Source organism: Urocitellus parryii, chromosome 4 (genome assembly GCF_045843805.1).
Source record: "Urocitellus parryii isolate mUroPar1 chromosome 4, mUroPar1.hap1, whole genome shotgun sequence".
In the NCBI taxonomy this organism is placed as follows: domain Eukaryota; kingdom Metazoa; phylum Chordata; class Mammalia; order Rodentia; family Sciuridae; genus Urocitellus; species Urocitellus parryii.
This window is the reverse complement of record NC_135534.1, coordinates 963,073-982,213: the sequence shown is the minus strand read 5'-3', so window position 1 is coordinate 982,213 and position 19,141 is coordinate 963,073. Positions and strand designations below refer to the sequence as shown.

Genomic DNA, 19,141 nt, shown 5'->3' with positions numbered 1-19,141 from the left:
GCGTGGCCAGCCGTCCACTGTGCCTTCAGGCTAGTGGGAGGCCTGGCGGGCTCTGGCTGGAAGCTGCCTGCAACCCTGGCCAGCCAGCCACGGCCACTTCTGGCCAGTTTGCAGCGGGAGCTGGTTCTCTTGGCTTTTCCGGGGTAGAAACCCAGAGAGACCCACGCACACAGGCACACACTGACCCCACAGCTGGTGCTGGACTGAAATCCCCCAGCAGCAGAAAGCCTGGGAAACGGCCGTGAGAGACCCTGGGACCGGCTCACAGGCCTGAGGTCAAGCTGCCCAGCCAGGGCTTGGCACAGCCAGAGAGCTAGGGGCTGGTTTTTCTGGGCAGTACTGGGCAAAGCCAGGATCCCTGGGTCCTGTGTGCACACTGGTGGCCGGACCGTGGGGGGCCCAGGGCCCTCTCTGAGGCACCCCACCCCCACACCCCTGGACCCTGCCGCCCAGGGGCCAAGGGGCATCAACTCAGACCACACCAGTACAGTATCTCTGCCTGAGTTTATTATCAGAAAGCGAAAGATCCAACAAAGCCTCAGAAAATAAATATCCACAGAGAGGAATCCAAGCTCAGGGGGAAGGGGCGAGGCAGGTCAGCGGTGGGGCCAGCGCCTCCCGGCTCACGCCCTCCCTAGGAGCCGGGGGCTGGAGCGGCGGACGCGGCTCTGCTGCGCCAGCGGGAGCCCGCACACGGAGTCCTGGCACAGGCAGCTCTCGATGTGCGTGTAGGTGTGAGCCAGCGTGCCCCCGTTGGGGCAGTCCAGCACCACCTCGCGCTCGCTGGTCCTCTCCTCCTTGCAGCAAGAGCACCTGTGGTCCAGGGCCTGGGCCTGCGCCGAGTACCTGGGGGCGAGGACGGGGTGAGGGGCCGCCTCCCCGGAGGCGGGGCTAGCCTCGCCCCGCCCCCGGCCTCTTTTTGGACTCCTCCAGGCTCCCCACCAGGGCACAGGCTTAGCCTGGGACTCACATGGCGAAAGTCCCACAGGACCCGGAGCAGTAGTTCATGGTGACATTCTTGGTGCAGCCGGCCCTTGAGATCTCCCTGATTACGGGGATGGTGGCGCAGGGGACCCTGGTCTCGTTTAGGGGGATGCCTGGGAGGAGGCCAAGGGGCAGGGGTCTCACACCAGCTCTCACTTCCTCTCCTCCGCCCAAGTCCAGCAGCCCCCAACCTGGCACCACCGATCCCCCAGGGGCAGCCCTCAGCCTCCAGCTGGGCTCCCTCCTGCCTCTTCCTGGGCATGGTGTGAGAGAGGATGGCACAGCGGGCACAGGCTCTGGGGCACCCTCCTGTCTACCTTCCTCCCTCCAGGGGCTCTGTGGCACCCACCACCAGGCCGTGCCTGCCAGACGGTACTCACATCTCTGGCAGCATCCATTGGGCATCAGTGTGATAGAGCCCTGGGGGGAAAGGAGAATGAGCCTGGGTCCCCCAGACTTCCCGAGTGGACGGGCACCCCCTTCCTGACACGGGGTTGGGAAGGGGTGGTTCCTGCCGGAGCCCAGGACAAAGCCTGAGGCCATGTCCCAGCACTGGACCAGCCTTTCAGGAACACTGGGGGCCCCACTCTGGGCAGAGCATGGTAGACCCACGCCCCAGGGGCCCACTCACTGGGACACAGCGGCTGGGGTCAAAGTCAGGGCAGGAGATGTTGGAGACGGATGAGATGAGCTGGTTGTGGACCTTCATGCAGCTGTAGAACATGCACTTGTTGTTGGGGTTGCTCTGAATGTCCCCGGGCTGCAGAGAGAGCATCAGTGAGGACACGTGGGAAGGTTTTGCAGCCCAGAGACACAAACCAGGACCGAGTGGGGACACGACAAGAGCAGCTTTTCAGACCAGACCAGCTGCAGGCCCAGCAGCACCAGGCACGAGGACCAGGGGTCTCGGGACAGGCGCCTGCCTGCAGCCCACATCACCAAAAAGGTTCTGTCCCCATCCCAGGAAGCTGTGCCCAGACCTATGAACTGACCCCATTTGGGAGAGGGACACTTAAAGATGAAGCTAAACAAAAGATCTTGAGACCAGGTCATCCTGGATTAGCATGGCCCCAAAGCCAGGGGCAGCACCCTTATGAGAGGCAGAGGAGGACACAGACGCCGGGAAGGAGCCACTTGGAGACGGGAGGCAGAGCCTCCCGGTGGCTGCCCCTCCCCAGCCCTGTGAGCCTGGACCTCAGAGCTGGGCACTCCAGAACTGGGAGAATCGAGTCCTGCTGGCTTAAGCCACCGCACTGTGTACATTGCTGCAGCAGCCCCAGGACCCTTGTCCACAGCTGCACCCAGAATTGGGGGACTCGGCCAGCGAAGCCAGGGTTCCCCTGTTCTCTGCTCCCACCCGCCCTGTGGAACCTCCCAGCCATGGGGAGTGTCCCTGGCGCACCTTCAGGATGAGGTACTGGCTTTTGGGCCTGTTGATGATGCAGTGGGTCTGCTCACACTTCTTGCAGCACTGGCCAGGGGCCTCCACAAGTTCAAAGCCCTGTGGACAGACAAGGCCCAGGCCCAGCTGCAGGCTTGTCCTGCACCCCAGAGGCACCTGGGGCTGCTGGGGTTGCCTGCCTGGAGGGGCTGCAGTCCGGGTAGGTGCCAAGGTGGAGAGGCAGGGACGGAGTGGGCCAGGAGAGCACGGAGGAAGTGTGACCAACTCCGCGGAAGCGTCAGGGCCTGTGTGCTTCTCAGGGAGAGGGGAGGAGGTGCCCTGAGATGGGGAGCGGGGAAGGAGGGCAGCTGGGGCTTACAGGGTCACAGGAGACGTTGCAGGGCACATGGGTGCAGGTGATGACATTGAGCTGGGTGCTGTTGTCCACGGCGTGGGTACACACGCAGTCCTGACACTTGGAGGAGTACACTGGGGAGCCAGGCTGCGGCACAGGCAGGCGGTGAGGACCTGCCCAGGCCCCGGCCACACCCTCCCCACCCACGGGGAGCAAGGGCCGCCACCTCCCCTCCCTGCTCCACCTCCCCACTGCCAGCCCAGGGCTCACCTGGTACTCTGCGTTCTGGTGCACACACACACCCTTGGGCACTTGGGAGAGAGCAGGAGAGGCCCTCAGAGGCTGTCCTGAGTGGCCACCTGGCCTAGCCCCAGCTCAGGACATATCCACAGACAGGACCCCCAGGGTGCCGCTTCCCGTAGCCCGCCCTCCCGCACAGCCCAGCCACGCCAGCCAGCCCTACGTACCACAGGAGTAGACAGGGCAGCACCTTCCGGGCACCATCCGGCTCTTCACCTGGAAGCCCAGCGGGCACGAGGGGGGCTCCTCTCTGCACAGGCTGGTGTTACACTCTGAAGGTGACGCAGACTCCTAAGGAGGGTGCTTCCCACCGGCCAAGCCCCACCTCCTGCCACAGAGCACAGGGCCCCTGCACCCCGGGGGGCTCCCCTTCACCCCTCCCAGGCCAGCCCCTGCAGGGGGAGGACCAGTGGAGCCCCACAGCCTCTGGGATGGCCACATCCTGAGCTCCCAGGGCAGGGGCTGCCCACAGGGTGCCTGCTGCATGACAGTGGGGCCCAGGGTCCTGCCTCCCGCTCCGGCTGGCCTTACTGCACAGGGAGATGCTGCAGCAGGTGTCGGCAGGGTCGACCTCGGTGACGAGGTAGGTGCCGTCCTCCTCACACTTGACCGGAGTCCTCTGGCTGCATTGCTTGGGCTGGCACACGATGCCACTGCCACCCTCCAGACACACGCAGTCCTTGCAGTCGAACACGAACCGCTCCCCAAACTGCGGAGGAAGCACGTGGGCTGCTGAAGCCAAGGGCCCCACCCACCACCGTGCAGGGCTGCAGGCGACCCATCTGTGGCCAGCCAAGCAGGAAAGGGCTGTCCTAGGCAGCTGGCCAAGGGGTCTTGAGGGGAAGCCACATCCCTGCCCACCCCTGGCTCACAGGCCAGGCTCTGGGAAGGACAGCAGCTGCTCTCTTGGGGTCCCAGGCTGCTCACCAGCACCCACCAACACGGGCCTGGTGTGGGGCCAAGGCACCTCTCAAATCACTTAGGTTTGTGCAGAACTGAGCCAGGAGTGAGCCTCAGGGCCCTGACCCTACCCTGGAGGCAGACCACACCCAGTGGCCTAGGTGTCACCCCAGTGCTGACAGACCACACGAGGGTGGGCAGGCAGGTGGATGCATAGAGAGAGGGTCGGCTGGGGGTGTGGGTGATGGATAGATGAATAAATCCATGACCAGGTGATAAGAGGATGGATGGATGGACAGATGGACAAAGAAATGGACAGTGGATGAGTGTGTGGGTGTCCCTGCTAAATCAGTATCCCAGGGTTCAGTGACTGATTACTCAGTCTCATGTCCACCGGACCCCACTCCACTCCCCCAAATTCAGGGTTTTTGGGAGACCCCCAGCACAAAGGGGAAGGCCTACCTCTCTGGGCACGTTGTCGGGCCCCACACAGCCTGGGAGAGAGAGGAAACACCTGTCAGCACAGCTCGGCACTGTAGGGAGCGGGGTCCGCCCTGGGCCCAGCCCCATGGACCCTGAGGAGGGTGGGTGGGTGGCCTACCGCAGGTCTTCACGCAGACATCGAAGCCCGGGGCGTAGCTCATGGTGCCTTCGGGGCAGTAGCAGCCCTCCACTAGGCTGCTGGAGTTCTGTGGGGAGGAGCTGAAGGAACAGGACCCTCAGGGGGGCCTCTGGCCCAGGGCGGTGGGATGGGGAGGGAGCCACCTGCCAGCCCATCTGTCGGGGACTCGTCACACGACGTACCTGGACTGGCAGGTGGGCTCCTGTGGGGGGCCACAGGCCCGGTACTCCCTGTGAGATGGGCACGTCACAGCTGCAGAAAGCAAGGACCAGAGGGCCACTCAGGAGGGCACATGCCCAGTGACAGCTGCCCGCTCCCTCCCAACCAGGACCTCCCACACCAGCAGAGGTGGCCAATGACTCAGTGCTGTGGCCTCTGTCCTGCCCTGGTGGGTGCCTGGTGGGTGCCTGGCTGGGGGGGGCGTGGTCACGCTCTGGTCAGCTTGGAGGCCAGGTGACCACAGCCGCCTGTCCCACGCCTCCACCCCGGCTGCCCCCGGCAGGCTCAGCCTGTGGCCATCAGGGAGGTGCCTGTGGCTGACAGCAGGAGCGCGGGAAGGGACCGGCCTGGAGGACAGGAGGCCCACACCCACCCACCTAACCCTCACCCTGACCCAGCTGGGTGCAGAACTCCACACCTGGCCTCCGGGCTGTCCTCCCCCACCTGGGGACCCAGCCTCAGCCCTGGCTGTCCCTGCACGCCTGGCTCAGCCCATGGGGTCTAACTCCAGGCTTCACAACCAGCAGATCTGGGAGCCTCATCTGGCCTGCAGGCCCCCCGTGAGGGGCAGGGGCACTTACAGCAGGCCCCGTGGGTGTGGTTCCGCCAGTCAACGCAGACGCCCTGCTGGGCACAGAGGGCCGCGTAGGCCTGCACACTGGCGCACTCCAGGCCAGAGCCAGGCACGAAGCAGCTGTCAAACACGCAGGCTTCGTAGTAGTGCTGGGGCGGCACGGAGGCGTGGCACTGGGAGAACAGGCTGTGGGGCAAGTTAACGCTCTGGTCGGCTCCAGGCCAGGTGACCACACCCCGCCGGCTGCCCCGGCAGGCTCAGCCTGTGGCCATCAGGGGGTGCCTGTGGCTGATGGCAGGAGCAGCGGGAAGGGACCGGCCTGGAGGACAGGAGGCCCACACCCACTGGGCCCCAGGGGGAGCGCTGGGTGCCCTGAGCCTCCCCAGCAGCCCTGGAAGGCCCCCTGAAGCCCAACCCAGCACCGACCTGTCCGTTGCTGCCCGCCTCGGGAGGCCCCCTTCCATCTAAGCTCAAACCTGGCTCCCCAGAGTCAGCCCTGAGTGCAAGCTCTGTGCTGGGCCGGCTGGGCCACCCAGGGCCTCTGGGGCGGCTAAGCTGGCACCACCCAGGAGGCCAGGAGAGCAGGGTGCCCAGGAACGCTGCTGGCCTGTGGGAACAGGGGCCTGGGCCTGGGCCCTGACTTGGCCCAGACAGCACCGTGCTCAGCCCTCCAGCTCCCCGCTCGGCTGGGCCTCACATCCTCCCGGTCGGCTAGGCTGCTTCCTGGGGCCCACAGCTGCCCAGTGGCCAGGCCCGACAGGCCCAGGCAGGTCACCTGTCCTTGATGAGCTGGCAGAGGGGAGACGGGGTGCAGTTCTCGGGCAGTGTGGAGTGGCTGCCCCCTGGCGTTGTGAGGGCCGGGCGCCTGGTGGTGAAGCTGCCGTGGGGACAGTGTGGCTTGGAGGGGTCATTCACCACCCACTGGTCAGCTGCGGCCTCGCAGTTGGAGGTGATCTCTCCACTTGGCAGCACACAGTCGTCCGCAGTGCTGTTGGTGCAGGTGCCTGTGGCGGCAAGGATGGTCCCATGGCACCAGCACCGGCCTGGACCGTCGGGGCCAGGGTGGTCCCTGGGAGACCATCCCTCCCCCGACCCAGGTCCCTCATGGCCAGCCCCCTCCTGTGGGCTCCCCACGGGGACCAAACCCAGGACCACACCACAGCGCCCCAACAGAGGGGCAGAAGGCCCCCAGCTCCCAAGGTGGGGCGGGCGGGGGCTGCGGAGCTCACCACACTGGCCCTTGGTGTTGTTGCCAAACAGGCGGTAGGGCAGCCTGATGGAGAAGGACAGCCCATTGTAGGAGATGAGAGCGCCCAGCTCGGGGATGTCCACCACGAAGCTGATGCCTGACTCGTAGACCTGCAGCCCGTACTTCTTGTAGGGCAGGGCCACCGCCTGCTTGTTGACCTGCACCTGCAGCCAGCATTCCTGGTCAGGCGCCCCGGCAGGAGCAGGAGCAGGGGGCAGCCAGCTAGAGGCCTGCCTGGCCCTGCCTCACTCGTCACCTCTGGGAGCCGTGTGTGACGCAGAGGCCCATCTGCACCTGCAGGAGGGCAGCCCTGACCACCCGCCCTGTCCCCGGGAGGAGCTTCTGCGGAGACCTGTGCCCGGGCGGGGCTTGAGTGGTGGGTCGCAGGGTCCCTGAACACACCTGGAGGGCCTGGGGAGAGCACGCTGTGTCCCCAGGAGACCCCGCCCCATCCCACCTTCCAGCCCGTCTCCTGGGAGGCTGGGTAGGGCCCTTGCTGCCGCCCTCTGCTGGGGGGACCTCGCTCAGAGCCCGGCCTGCTGGCCCGCTGTGGACACTCGCTGGGCCCACCCCACGCACCTGCACTTTGAGGGGCATCATCTGCGTGGTCTGCATCAGCACCTCCTGGGTCTCGTGGCGCACGATGAGTGTGCGGGGGCAGGACACCTGGTCGTTGACGTCACAGTGGTAGTTGTCGATGTAGACCCCGAAGTTGTCCACCTGCGGGGTCACCTCCTCCACCAGCACGTAGGTGCAGTTGCCCTGGTAGCTGTAGTACAGGCCGTCGAAGGTGACGTAGTGCGGGTCCCCCCAGCCCGTGCAGTAGCCTGCAGAAGAAGCTCAATGAGCTGGCGGGCAGGGGTGGGGACCGCCACGGGTCACAGTCAGGATTCGGGGTCAGGTGGGGAGAGCGGGCCTGAAGAGCCTGGTGCCCTTGGGTGTGAGAGCAGGCTGCACCTGGCTCCCCACCCTCCACAGGGCCCTTCCGCAGGACAGGGCCTGGGTGTGGAGCCAGAGGGGCCCCTCTACCTGGAAGGCCTCCTCGTTCTGGGGAGGTCCCTAGACCTGGGGCAGGAAGGAGGGCGAGAAGTCCCCGGGCCCTGCGCCAAGCCTGCAGCAGGTGCTCAGCCCTCGGACTCTGCGCCCCAGGGCCTGCCGCCTGCTCCCAGGAGACCAGCCACGCCACCCTCCACCAGAGAGGGAGTGGCAGGCAGTCCCCGAGCGACTGGGAGGGACTTACAGTCACACTCCCAGTGCCAGCAGCAGCCGTCGGGGTCCATGACGCGCACGGGCTTGAGGCCATTGGAGCAGGTGGGCATGGGCGGCGGCTGGCACTCCTTCTCCACGATCTCCACCACGTTGTCGTGCTTGCAGATGGCCATGGTGCAGTTACACAGCCACCAGGTCTCGTTCTCCTGCAGGACCAGGCCCTGGGGTCAACAGGCTGCACGCGGGCAGCCCGGCGGTCCTCTCCACCCCAGAGGCGGCCAGCCACCTGGCCAGGCCTGGAGAAGGCCCAGGGCTGCAGCGGACCCTGCACTGCAGATGGTGCAGGGAGCGGGAGGAGCGTCCAGGAGCCTCAGGCCTCGGACGCCTGGACACCCCGGGCGCCGGGGGAACGAGGCCACCCTGGCCCACTGACCTGTCTCGGAGGATCGAAATCTAGGCACCCGGTGGGCTTGGTGGTGCCGGGTGTCGGCTTGGAGGATGTGGTCGCCGGCGTGGAGGGCTTGGGTGTTGAGGGTGTCAAGGGCGTGGCCACCGAGGACGGAGTGGGCACCGAGGAAGTGGGCGTTGGGGTAGGCGTGGACGGGCAGGACCAGTTGAAGTACTGCAACTCACAGTCAACGGAGCAGTTCACGTAGTAGCAGGTGTCCCGAATGGTGTTGTTGTACACCACGTCACCTGCGGGGAGAGAGAGGTCCAGTCCCCATGCCACCCAGAGGCAGGGTGGCCACCTTAGAGGACGCAGGTCCCGTGGAAGACAGAGAAGGCGCTGGTGTGGGCCCAGACAGTCATGTGCCCCAGGGGTGCCCGTGTGACTGTCCCTGGGCACATGCTACAGGGTCGGGAAGGGGCCTCTGGGAGGTGACCAGGCTTAGATGGGGTCCTCGGGGTGGGGCCCTGGGGTGGCATTAGTGGCTTCAGAAGAAGAGAACAAGGCTGGAGCCAGCTTGCTTGCCCAGCTCGCCTGGGAATGCCCTCTGCCACGTCAGGATGCACAGACGACCTCACCAGGTGCTGACACCACGCTCCTCCCAGCCTCTAGAACCGTGAGCCAAATAAACCTCTAATCTCTAAAAATGATCTAGTGTCAGGTAGTCTGTCATGGCAACAGAAATGGACCAACCACCCTGACCATGCTCACGAGCTGAGGGACCCTGGTCCCTCTTTCCAGCCAGATGTCCCATTCCACCCTTGTCCTCCCGCCTCCTGAGCAGGTTCCTGGCTTGGACCTTGCCTGGTCCTTAACCTGCCACATTAAACAGGGATCAGACCCAGCTTCGGCTGCCTAGTGTGGGGGGTGGACGGCCAAACACACCTGGGATGTAGTACGTGTCGTTCAACACGCAGCAGGTGGTCGAAGTGCCCGTCTCCCACGGGGTGCTGGGAGTCTCGATCGGGGTGGTCGTGGCCAGGGTGGTCTCCAGTGTGGTCGGCATGGTAGAGGGCACAGTGTGGGGAGTGGTCGTCGAGTTGGGTGTGCCTGTAAGGACAGGTCGTGAGCTGAGGCCGTCACTCCTCTTAGGTGCCACAGGGGCCCGACAACAGGACCCAGAGGGGAAGGTGGCCGGCCGGCTGGAGACCAAGGGTCTGGAGGCCACCACTCACACTGTGTGCCATGGAGGACTGCAGGGGAGGCCGAGGCTCGGGGCAGCAGCAGAGCTGCAGGAGGGGCTGCAGGGCTGCAGGCTGAGCCTGCCGGCCCCTCCAGCCTCCTCTGCCGCGCCAAGGCTCCAAAGGCCCAGGCAGGGAGGCCCAGGCAGGCCTGGTTCTACACAGCCCAAGGCTCGCCAAGGGGCTCTGCCACGCGGCCCAGGCACAGATGACGGTCGGGGCTCCCTGCACTCAGGGAGGGTGCTCAGAGGGAAAGGCACGCGGAGCCAGCCTCGGCCTTCCCAGGGCCCACCATCCTGGGCAGAGCCAGGGCAGCCACCCGAGGCACTGAGCCAGGCCAGCCCAGAGCTGCGAGGCTCCCTGGCAGAGGGCGGCTCTCCTGGGAGAGGAGGGTGGGATGCGTCTCCTTACCTGGCGAGGTTGGGGTGGTGCCCGAAGTGGAGGTCTCAGGTCCAGGAGTGCTGCCCGAAGTCACAACGGCCACAGGGGGTGTCGTTCTGGGTGACGTTGGGGTGCTAGAAGGCTCCTTGGTGGTCAGAGGGGTGGTGGGAAGGGTGGTGGACTCCGTGGAAAGGGAGGGGGTTGACTGAGTGGTCACGGGGGTGGAGGGTGAAGTTGCAGGTGTGGACGCGGTTGACGCGGTAGTGGGTACTGTGCCCGTAGGGGTGGGAACCTCTGTGCCAGTGCTGGTGGGAGTGGGAGTAGGGGTGACAGTGCTCGTACCAGCAGGAGTGGCTGTGCTAGTAGCTGTGGCCTCGGTGACGGGGGCAGTGACAGTAGAGGGTGGAGTTGGGGTCTGTGTGGTGGTGGAGGTTGGGGTTGGTGTCACCGTGGGGGTGGGCGTTGGACTTGGGGACTCTGTGGTTGTGGTGGTGGGTGTAGGTGTTGTGGTCTCAGTGGTGGTGGTAGTGATGGTAGATGTTGGGGTTGGGGTCTGTGTGGGGGTGGAGGTTGGGGTTGATGTCACTGTGGGGGTGGGCGTTGGACTTGAGGTCTCTGTGGTCGTGGTGGTGGGTGTAGGTGTTGTGGTCTCAGTGGTGGTGGTAGTGATGGTAGATGTTGGGGTTGTGGTCTGTGTGGTGGTGGAGGTTGGGGTTGTTGTCACCGTGGGGGTGGGTGTTGGACTTGAGGTCTCTGTGGTTGTGGTGGTGGGTGTAGGTGTTGTGGTCTCAGTGGTGGTGGTAGTGATGGTAGAGGGTGGAGTTGGGGTCTGTGTGGTGGTGGAGGTTGGGATTGTTGTCACCGTGGTGGGTGTTGGACTTGAGGTCTCTGTGGTAGTGGTGGTGGGTGTAGGTGTTGTGGTCTCAGTGATGGTGGTAGTGATGGTAGATGTTGGGGTTGGGGTCTGTGTGGGGGTGGAGGTTGGGGTTGATGTCACTGTGGGGGTGGGCGTTGGACTTGAGGTCTCTGTGGTCGTGGTGGTGGGTGTAGGTGTTGTGGTCTCAGTGGTGGTGGTAGTGATGGTAGATGTTGGGGTTGTGGTCTGTGTGGTGGTGGAGGTTGGGGTTGTTGTCACCGTGGGGGTGGGCGTTGGACTTGAGGTCTCTGTGGTCGTGGTGGTGGGTGTAGGTGTTGTGGTCTCAGTGGTGGTGGTAGTGATGGTAGAGGGTGGAGTTGGGGTCTGTGTGGTGGTGGATATTGGGGTTGATGTCACCGTGGTGGGCGTTGGACTTGAGGTCTCTGTGGTCCTGGTGGTGGGTGTAGGTGTTGTGGTCTCAGTGGTGGTGGTAGTGATGGTAGAGGGTGGAGTTGTGGTCTGTGTGGTGGTGGATATTGGGGTTGATGTCACCGTGGTGGGCGTTGGACTTGAGGTCTCTGTGGTCCTGGTGGTGGGTGTAGGTGTTGTGGTCTCAGTGGTGGTGGTAGTGATGGTAGAGGGTGGAGTTGGGGTCTGTGTGGTGGTGGATATTGGGGTTGATGTCACCGTGGTGGGCGTTGGACTTGAGGTCTCTGTGGTCCTGGTGGTGGGTGTAGGTGTTGTGGTCTCAGTGATGGTGGTAGTGATGGTAGATGTTGGGGTTGGGGTCTGTGTGGGGGTGGAGGTTGGGGTTGATGTCACTGTGGGGGTGGGCGTTGGACTTGAGGTCTCTGTGGTCGTGGTGGTGGGTGTAGGTGTTGTGGTCTCAGTGGTGGTGGTAGTGATGGTAGAGGGTGGAGTTGGGGTCTGTGTGGTGGTGGATATTGGGGTTGATGTCACCGTGGTGGGCGTTGGACTTGAGGTCTCTGTGGTCCTGGTGGTGGGTGTAGGTGTTGTGGTCTCAGTGGTGGTGGTAGTGATGGTAGAGGGTGGAGTTGTGGTCTGTGTGGTGGTGGATATTGGGGTTGATGTCACCGTGGTGGGCGTTGGACTTGAGGTCTCTGTGGTCCTGGTGGTGGGTGTAGGTGTTGTGGTCTCAGTGGTGGTGGTAGTGATGGTAGAGGGTGGAGTTGGGGTCTGTGTGGTGGTGGATATTGGGGTTGATGTCACCGTGGTGGGCGTTGGACTTGAGGTCTCTGTGGTCCTGGTGGTGGGTGTAGGTGTTGTGGTCTCAGTGATGGTGGTAGTGATGGTAGATGTTGGGGTTGTGGTCTGTGTGGTGGTAGAGGTTGGGGTTGGTGTCACCGTAGTGGTGGGCATTGGACTTGAGGTCTCTGTGGTCGTGGTGGTGGGTGTAGGTGTTGTGGTCTCAGTGGTGGTGGTAGTGATGGTAGATGTTGGGGTTGGGGTCTGTGTGGGGGTGGAGGTTGGGGTTGGTGTCACTGTGATGGTGGGCGTTGGACTTGGGGTCTCTGTGGTCGTGGTGGTGGGTGTAGGTGTTGTGGTCTCAGTGGTGGTGGTAGTGATGGTAGAGGGTGGGGTTGGGGTCTGTGTGGGGGTGGAGGTTGGGGTTGATGTCACCGTGGTGGGTGTTGGACTTGAGGTCTCTGTGGTCGTGGTGGTGGGTGTAGGTGTTGTGGTCTCAGTGGTGGTGGTAGTGATGGTAGATGTTGGGGTTGTGGTCTGTGTGGTGGTGGATATAGGGGTTGGTGTCACCGTGGGGGTGGGTGTTGGACTTGAGGTCTCTGTGGTCGTGGTGGTGGGTGTAGGTGTTGTGGTCTCAGTGGTGGTGGTAGTGATGGTAGATGTTGGGGTTGTGGTCTGTGTGGTGATGGAGGTTGGGGTTGGTGTCACTGTGATGGTGGGCGTTGGACTTGAGGTCTCTGTGGTCGTGGTGGTGGGTGTAGGTGTTGTGGTCTCAGTGGTGGTGGTAGTGATGGTAGATGTTGGGGTTGTGGTCTGTGTGGTGGTGGAGGTTGGGGTTGTTGTCACCGTGGTGGGTGTTGGACTTGAGGTCTCTGTGGTCGTGGTGGTGGGTGTAGGTGTTGTGGTCTCAGTGGTGGTGGTAGTGATGGTAGATGTTGGGGTTGGGGTCTGTGTGGTGGTGGAGGTTGGGGTTGTTGTCACCGTGGTGGGTGTTGGACTTGAGGTCTCTGTGGTCGTGGTGGTGGGTGTAGGTGTTGTGGTCTCAGTGGTGGTGGTAGTGATGGTAGATGTTGGGGTTGTGGTCTGTGTGGTGGTAGAGGTTGGGGTTGGTGTCACCGTAGTGGTGGGCATTGGACTTGAGGTCTCTGTGGTCATGGTGGTGGGTGTAGGTGTTGTGGTCTCAGTGGTGGTGGTAGTGATGGTAGATGTTGGGGTTGTGGTCTGTGTGGTGGTGGAGGTTGGGGTTGGTGTCACCGTGGTGGGTGTTGGACTTGAGGTCTCTGTGGTCGTGGTGGTGGGTGTAGGTGTTGTGGTCTCAGTGGTGGTGGTAGTGATGGTAGAGGGTGGAGTTGGGGTCTGTGTGATGGTGGATATTGGGGTTGATGTCACCGTGGTGGGCGTTGGACTTGAGGTCTCTGTGGTCCTGGTGGTGGGTGTAGGTGTTGTGGTCTCAGTGGTGGTGGTAGTGATGGTAGAGGGTGGAGTTGGGGTCTGTGTGGGGGTGGAGGTTGGGGTTGGTGTCACCGTGGGGGTGGGCGTTGGACTTGAGGTCTCTGTGGTCGTGGTGGTGGGTGTAGGTGTCCTGGTCTCAGTGGTGGTGGTAGTGATGGTAGATGTTGGGGTTGGGGTCTGTGTGGTGGAGGTTGGGATTGTTGTCACCATGGTGGGCGTTGGACTTGAGGTCTCTGTGGTCGTGGTGGTGGGTGTAGGTGTCGCGGTCTCAGTGGTGGTGGTAGTGATGGTAGATGTTGGGGTTGTGGTCTGTGTGGTGGTGGATATTGGGGTTGGTGTCACCGTGGTGGGTGTTGGACTTGAGGTCTCTGTGGTCGTGGTGGTGGGTGTAGGTGTTGTGGTCTCAGTGATGGTCGTAGTTGGTGGTGTTGTGGAGCCACAGGGTCTGCAGCACAGGACGTTGATCTCGTAGTTGAGGCAGAAGGGCATGGGAATGACTCCGCCTGGACTTTGTTCTTCGTTTCTGCAGACCAGTCCTACTGAGCGGTTACACAACACTTCCTGGCCAAGCTGCTGGATTGGAACCTGAGGATACATGGCTGCTCGGCAGGAGATGTTAGCTGCCCAGCCCGGGGCACAGACACCTCCTATTGGTTCAAAATCTCCTCCTGGCTTGTCAAAGTTGGGTTTTCCGGAGTCCAGCCAGCCAGTCCATTCGCAGTCCAGACAAGGAGGGGTGGTGGCCGTGTTGGTGGTGGTGGAGGTTGGGGTTGGTGTCACCGTGGGGGTGGGTGTTGGACTTGAGGTCTCTGTGGTCGTGGTGGTTGTTGAAGGTGTTGTGGTCTCAGTGGTGGTGGTAGTGATGGTAGATGTTGGGGTTGGGGTCTGTGTGGGGGTGGAGGTTGGAATTGTTGTCACCGTGGTGGGTGTTGGACTTGAGGTCTCTGTGGTCGTGGTGGTGGGTGTAGGTGTTGTGGTCTCAGTGGTGGTGGTAGTGATGGTAGATGTTGGGGTTGTGGTCTGTGTGGTGGTGGAGGTTGGGGTTGTTGTCACCGTGGGGGTGGGCGTTGGACTTGGGGTCTCTGTGGTCGTGGTGGTGGGTGTAGGTGTTGTGGTCTCAGTGGTGGTGGTAGTGATGGTAGATGTTGGGGTTGGGGTCTGTGTGGGGGTGGAGGTTGGGATTGTTGTCACCGTGGTGGGTGTTGGACTTGAGGTCTCTGTGGTCGTGGTGGTGGGTGTAGGTGTCGTGGTCTCAGTGGTGGTGGTAGTGATGGTAGAGGGTGGAGTTGGGGTCTGTGTGGGGGTGGAGGTTGGGGTTGGTGTCACCGTGGTGGGCGTTGGACTTGAGGTCTCTGTGGTCGTGGTGGTGGGTGTAGGTGTCCTGGTCTCAGTGGTGGTGGTAGTGATGGTAGATGTTGGGGTTGGGGTCTGTGTGGGGGTGGAGGTTGGGGTTGGTGTCACCGTGGGGGTGGGCGTTGGACTTGAGGTCTCTGTGGTCCTGGTGGTGGGTGTAGGTGTTGTGGTCTCAGTGGTGGTGGTAGTGATGCTAGAGGGTGGAGTTGGGGTCTGTGTGGTGGTGGAGGTTGGGATTGTTGTCACCGTGGTGGGTGTTGGACTTGAGGTCTCTGTGGTTGTGGTGGTGGGTGTAGGTGTCCTGGTCTCAGTGGTGGTGGTAGTGATGGTAGATGTTGGGGTTGTGGTCTGTGTGGTGGTGGATAATGGGGTTGGTGTCACTGTGGGGGTGGGCGTTGGACTTGAGGTCTCTGTGGTCGTGGTGGTGGGTGTAGGTGTTGTGGTCTCAGTGATGGTGGTAGTGATGGTAGATGTTGGGGTTGGGGTCTGTGTGGGGGTGGAGGTTGGGATTGTTGTCACCGTGGTGGGTGTTGGACTTGAGGTCTCTGTGGTTGTGGTGGTGGGTGTAGGTGTTGTGGTCTCAGTGGTGGTGGTAGTGATGGTAGAGGGTGGAGTTGGGGTCTGTGTGGTGGTGGAGGTTGGGATTGTTGTCACCGTGGTGGGTGTTGGACTTGAGGTCTCTGTGGTTGTGGTGGTGGGTGTAGGTGTTGTGGTCTCAGTGGTGGTGGTAGTGATGGTAGATGTTGGGGTTGTGGTCTGTGTGATGGTGGAGGTTGGAGTTGGTGTCACTGTGGGGGTGGGCGTTGGACTTGAGGTCTCTGTGGTTGTGGTGGTGGGTGTAGGTGTTGTGGTCTCAGTGGTGGTGGTAGTGATGGTAGATGTTGGGGTTGTGGTCTGTGTGGTGGTGGAGGTTGGGGTTGTTGTCACCGTGGGGGTGGGCGTTGGACTGGGGGTCTCTGTGGTCGTGGTGGTGGGTGTAGGTGTTGTGGTCTCAGTGGTGGTGGTAGTGATGGTAGAGGGTGGAGTTGGGGTCTGTGTGGGGGTGGAGGTTGGGGTTGGTGTCACCGTGGGGGTGGGCGTTGGACTTGAGGTCTCTGTGGTCGTGGTGGTGGGTGTAGGTGTTGTGGTCTCAGTGGTGGTGGTAGTGATGGTAGATGTTGGGGTTGTGGTCTGTGTGGGGGTGGAGGTTGGGGTTGGTGTCACCGTGGGGGTGGGTGTTGGACTTGAGGTCTCTGTGGTCGTGGTGGTGGGTGTAGGTGTTGTGGTCTCAGTGGTGGTGGTAGTGATGGTAGATGTTGGGGTTGTGGTCTGTGTGGGGGTGGAGGTTGGGGTTGGTGTCACCGTGGGGGTGGGCGTTGGACTTGAGGTCTCTGTGGTTGTGGTGGTGGGTGTAGGTGTCCTGGTCTCAGTGGTGGTGGTAGTGATGGTAGATGTTGGGGTTGTGGTCTGTGTGGGGGTGGAGGTTGGGGTTGGTGTCACCGTGGGGGTGGGTGTTGGACTTGAGGTCTCTGTGGTCGTGGTGGTGGGTGTAGGTGTCCTGGTCTCAGTGGTGGTGGTAGTGATGGTAGATGTTGGGGTTGTGGTCTGTGTGGGGGTGGAGGTTGGGGTTGGTGTCACCGTGGGGGTGGGCGTTGGACTTGAGGTCTCTGAGGTCGTGGTGGTGGGTGTAGGTGTCGCGGTCTCAGTGGTGGTCGTAGTGATGGTAGATGTTGGGGTTGGTGTCACCGTGGGGGTGGGCGTTGGACTTGAGGTCTCTGTGGTCGTGGTGGTGGGTGTAGGTGTCCTGGTCTCAGTGGTGGTGGTAGTGATGGTAGATGTTGGGGTTGGGGTCTGTGTGGTGGTGGATATTGGGGTTGATGTCACCGTGGGGGTGGGTGTTGGACTTGAGGTCTCTGTGGTCGTGGTGGTGGGTGTAGGTGTCCTGGTCTCAGTGGTGGTGGTAGTGATGGTAGATGTTGGGGTTGGGGTCTGTGTGGTGGTGGATATTGGGGTTGGTGTCACCGTGGTGGGCGTTGGACTTGGGGTCTCTGTGGTCGTGGTGGTGGGTGTAGGTGTCCTGTTCTCAGTGGTGGTAGTAGTCGGTGCTGTTGTGGAGCCACAGGGTCTGCAGCACAGGACGTTGATCTCGTAGTTGAGGCAGAAGGGCATGGGAATGACTCCGCCTGGCCTTTGTTCTTCGTTTCTGCAGACCAGTCCTACTGAGAGGTCACACACCACTTCCTGGCCAAGCTGCTGGATTGGAACCTGAGGATACATGGCTGCTCGGCAGGATATGTTAGCTGCCCAGCCCGGGGCACAGACACCTCCAATTGGTTCAAAATCTCCTCCTGGCTTGACAAAGTTGGGTTTTCCGGAGTCCAGCCAGCCAGTCCATTCGCAGTCCAGATCCAGACAAGGAGGGGTGGTTGTCGTGGTGGTGGTGGTGGAGGTTGGGGTTGGTGTCACCGTGGGGGTGGGCGATGGACTGGGGGACTCTGTGGTTGTAGTGGTGGGTGTGGGCGTGGGTGAGGTTGTGGGCGTGGTCGGTGATGGTGTTGGTGTGATGGGAGTTGTGGTTGTGGGTGTGGTCGTGGGCGTGGGCGTGGGCGTGGACGTGGGTGTGGGTGTGGGCGTGGTCGTGGGTGTGGGTGTGGCTGTGGTCGTGGGCGTGGGCGTGGGTGTGGGCTTGGGCGTGGGTGTGGGCGTGGTCGTGGGTGTGGGTGTGGGCGTGGTCATGGGCGTGTGCGAGGTGGGGCATTCCCACCAAGGAACACAACAATTCACCCGTATCTCATAGTCATAGCAGAGTTCGAATGGTCCGGTCTTGAACTGGTCTTCGTTTTTGCAGATAAACCCAACGGAGAGGTTGCACTGTACGTTCTGGCCCAGGTCTTCCCAGGAGATGTGCGGCTCCGTGGCCGACCTGCACTGGATGTCCTCTGGAGCCTTGCAGACACTGTCAAAGGTCTCTCGGTCACCACCATCGCTGCCGCTGGTTGGGTGGTCCTCGTTGATCCAGTGAGTCCAGAAGCAGCAGGGCTTCTCTAGAAGCAACCCCCCCAGTGGTTATTTGCATCTGGGCAGAGGCACCTTCAAGGTCTCCATGCCCCGAAGGGCTTGGGACCTCCATGACCATCCTTAAGATATGGCTGCCCCTCCTGTCATCACTAAAGGACCAGTTTGCAGGACAGGGCTTAAACTGACTTCCCCCTCATTTTACAACATAATATTGAGGCCCAGAGGGCAGAGGCCACCCCGGGCCATGTCTGGGTCTGACAGGCTCAAACCTTGAAGCTTCAGGTAGGCACCTCTTCCACAGCTGTTCCAAATCCTAGTGTCAAAAGCGGGGGGCTGTGGCTGTGGCTCAGGGTACAGCGCTCACCTAGCACGTGGAGGCACTGAGTTGGATCCTCAGCACCACATAAAAATAAATAAAATAAAGGTACTGTGTCTGACTACAACTAAAAAAAAAAGAAAATGTAAAAAGGAACAAAAGGAGGAACCCGTAGAGCCACAGCTCCAGGAAGGGGGAGTGTGGACAGGCCCTGTCTCTACTCTTGGCCAACATCAGGGTCCCTCATGCAGGTCCAGCCCCTCCTCACTAGTCCCTGGCCTGAGCAGACAGTAAAGTTGCCCAAATACACCCATCACTGGTCCTTAAGCAGATAAGCCCACCAGCCTCGCAGGCCCCAAGCAGTCTCCTGGGGGTTCTACAGATTTTGCCCATCTTGGCCCTGTTTGTCACCGTGACACATTGCAGCGTCACTTACTTGAAGTTGACGGAACTGCAATAGAAAGGGGAAGGGTCTCGTTACCCAGGCCGAGACCCTTTAACTCTCTTCACTTTTCAGTGTGCCTTCCTGTGTCTTGTCACACCCTGGTGGTTTGTCCAGTGTGTCCATGATTTTGACCACAACAAACAGGAATTCAAGGAAGTCCTCTGATTAGGCCTTAAGGGCATCTTTGCAGGGACACAGGCACATGGATGTCACCTCATCTGGCAGCTGATCTGCAGACAGAAGCTGGCCACCCAGGCCACGTGGGCTGCTGGGGAAAGGCAAGGTCCCCAGCAGAGATCCGTGGCCATGGGGCCTCACCTGAGCTGGTGAAGGGGGTGGTGGTGGTGGTGGTGGTGGGGACAGAGGAGGTGGTGGTGGGGACAGAGGTGGTGGAGGAAGTCGGCGTGGACGGGGGTGCCGTGGTGGTGACACAGATGTTGAAGTGCCTCTCCACTGTCCCATTGGGGCCACAGAACTCCCAGTAGCAGAAGACACCGTCCTGAGTCTGGTTGAGAATCTTCCCTGGGGAGAAGGAGACCAGCCATCAGCGCGGCAGATGGAGGCAGACTCACTCCCCAGCGCTGCCTGGCAGGTCACCCCTGAGGAGACACTGGGTGCCTCCAGTTCCACAAGTGCCCCAGCAGGACCCCTTTCCTGGATCTCCTCCCTTGAAGAAGGGGCCTCATCAGAACATAGGGGACCCAGAGGGGAGG

General features: G+C 61.9%; 1 protein-coding gene across 1 annotated transcript in view; it reads right to left on the bottom strand.

The window, feature by feature from the left end:
- Window positions 1-623: 623 nt before the first annotated feature.
- The window catches only part of Muc2 (mucin 2, oligomeric mucus/gel-forming), a 29,643-nt gene continuing 11,125 nt past the window's right edge, over window positions 624-19,141 (bottom strand). The window contains exons 28-49 of the mRNA XM_077798187.1: window positions 18,747-18,950; window positions 18,420-18,434; window positions 9,834-17,693; window positions 9,127-9,291; window positions 8,227-8,489; window positions 7,825-7,999; window positions 7,164-7,411; window positions 6,565-6,748; window positions 6,111-6,339; window positions 5,343-5,521; window positions 4,725-4,794; window positions 4,522-4,622; window positions 4,383-4,414; window positions 3,552-3,729; window positions 3,188-3,292; window positions 2,991-3,031; window positions 2,745-2,867; window positions 2,387-2,485; window positions 1,616-1,744; window positions 1,365-1,404; window positions 971-1,097; window positions 624-846 (exon numbers count right to left, since the gene is read on the bottom strand). Coding sequence (XP_077654313.1) covers window positions 624-846; window positions 971-1,097; window positions 1,365-1,404; window positions 1,616-1,744; window positions 2,387-2,485; window positions 2,745-2,867; window positions 2,991-3,031; window positions 3,188-3,292; window positions 3,552-3,729; window positions 4,383-4,414; window positions 4,522-4,622; window positions 4,725-4,794; window positions 5,343-5,521; window positions 6,111-6,339; window positions 6,565-6,748; window positions 7,164-7,411; window positions 7,825-7,999; window positions 8,227-8,489; window positions 9,127-9,291; window positions 9,834-17,693; window positions 18,420-18,434; window positions 18,747-18,950 — 10,790 coding nt within the window. The remainder of the gene's footprint in view (window positions 847-970; window positions 1,098-1,364; window positions 1,405-1,615; window positions 1,745-2,386; window positions 2,486-2,744; window positions 2,868-2,990; window positions 3,032-3,187; window positions 3,293-3,551; window positions 3,730-4,382; window positions 4,415-4,521; window positions 4,623-4,724; window positions 4,795-5,342; window positions 5,522-6,110; window positions 6,340-6,564; window positions 6,749-7,163; window positions 7,412-7,824; window positions 8,000-8,226; window positions 8,490-9,126; window positions 9,292-9,833; window positions 17,694-18,419; window positions 18,435-18,746; window positions 18,951-19,141) is intronic.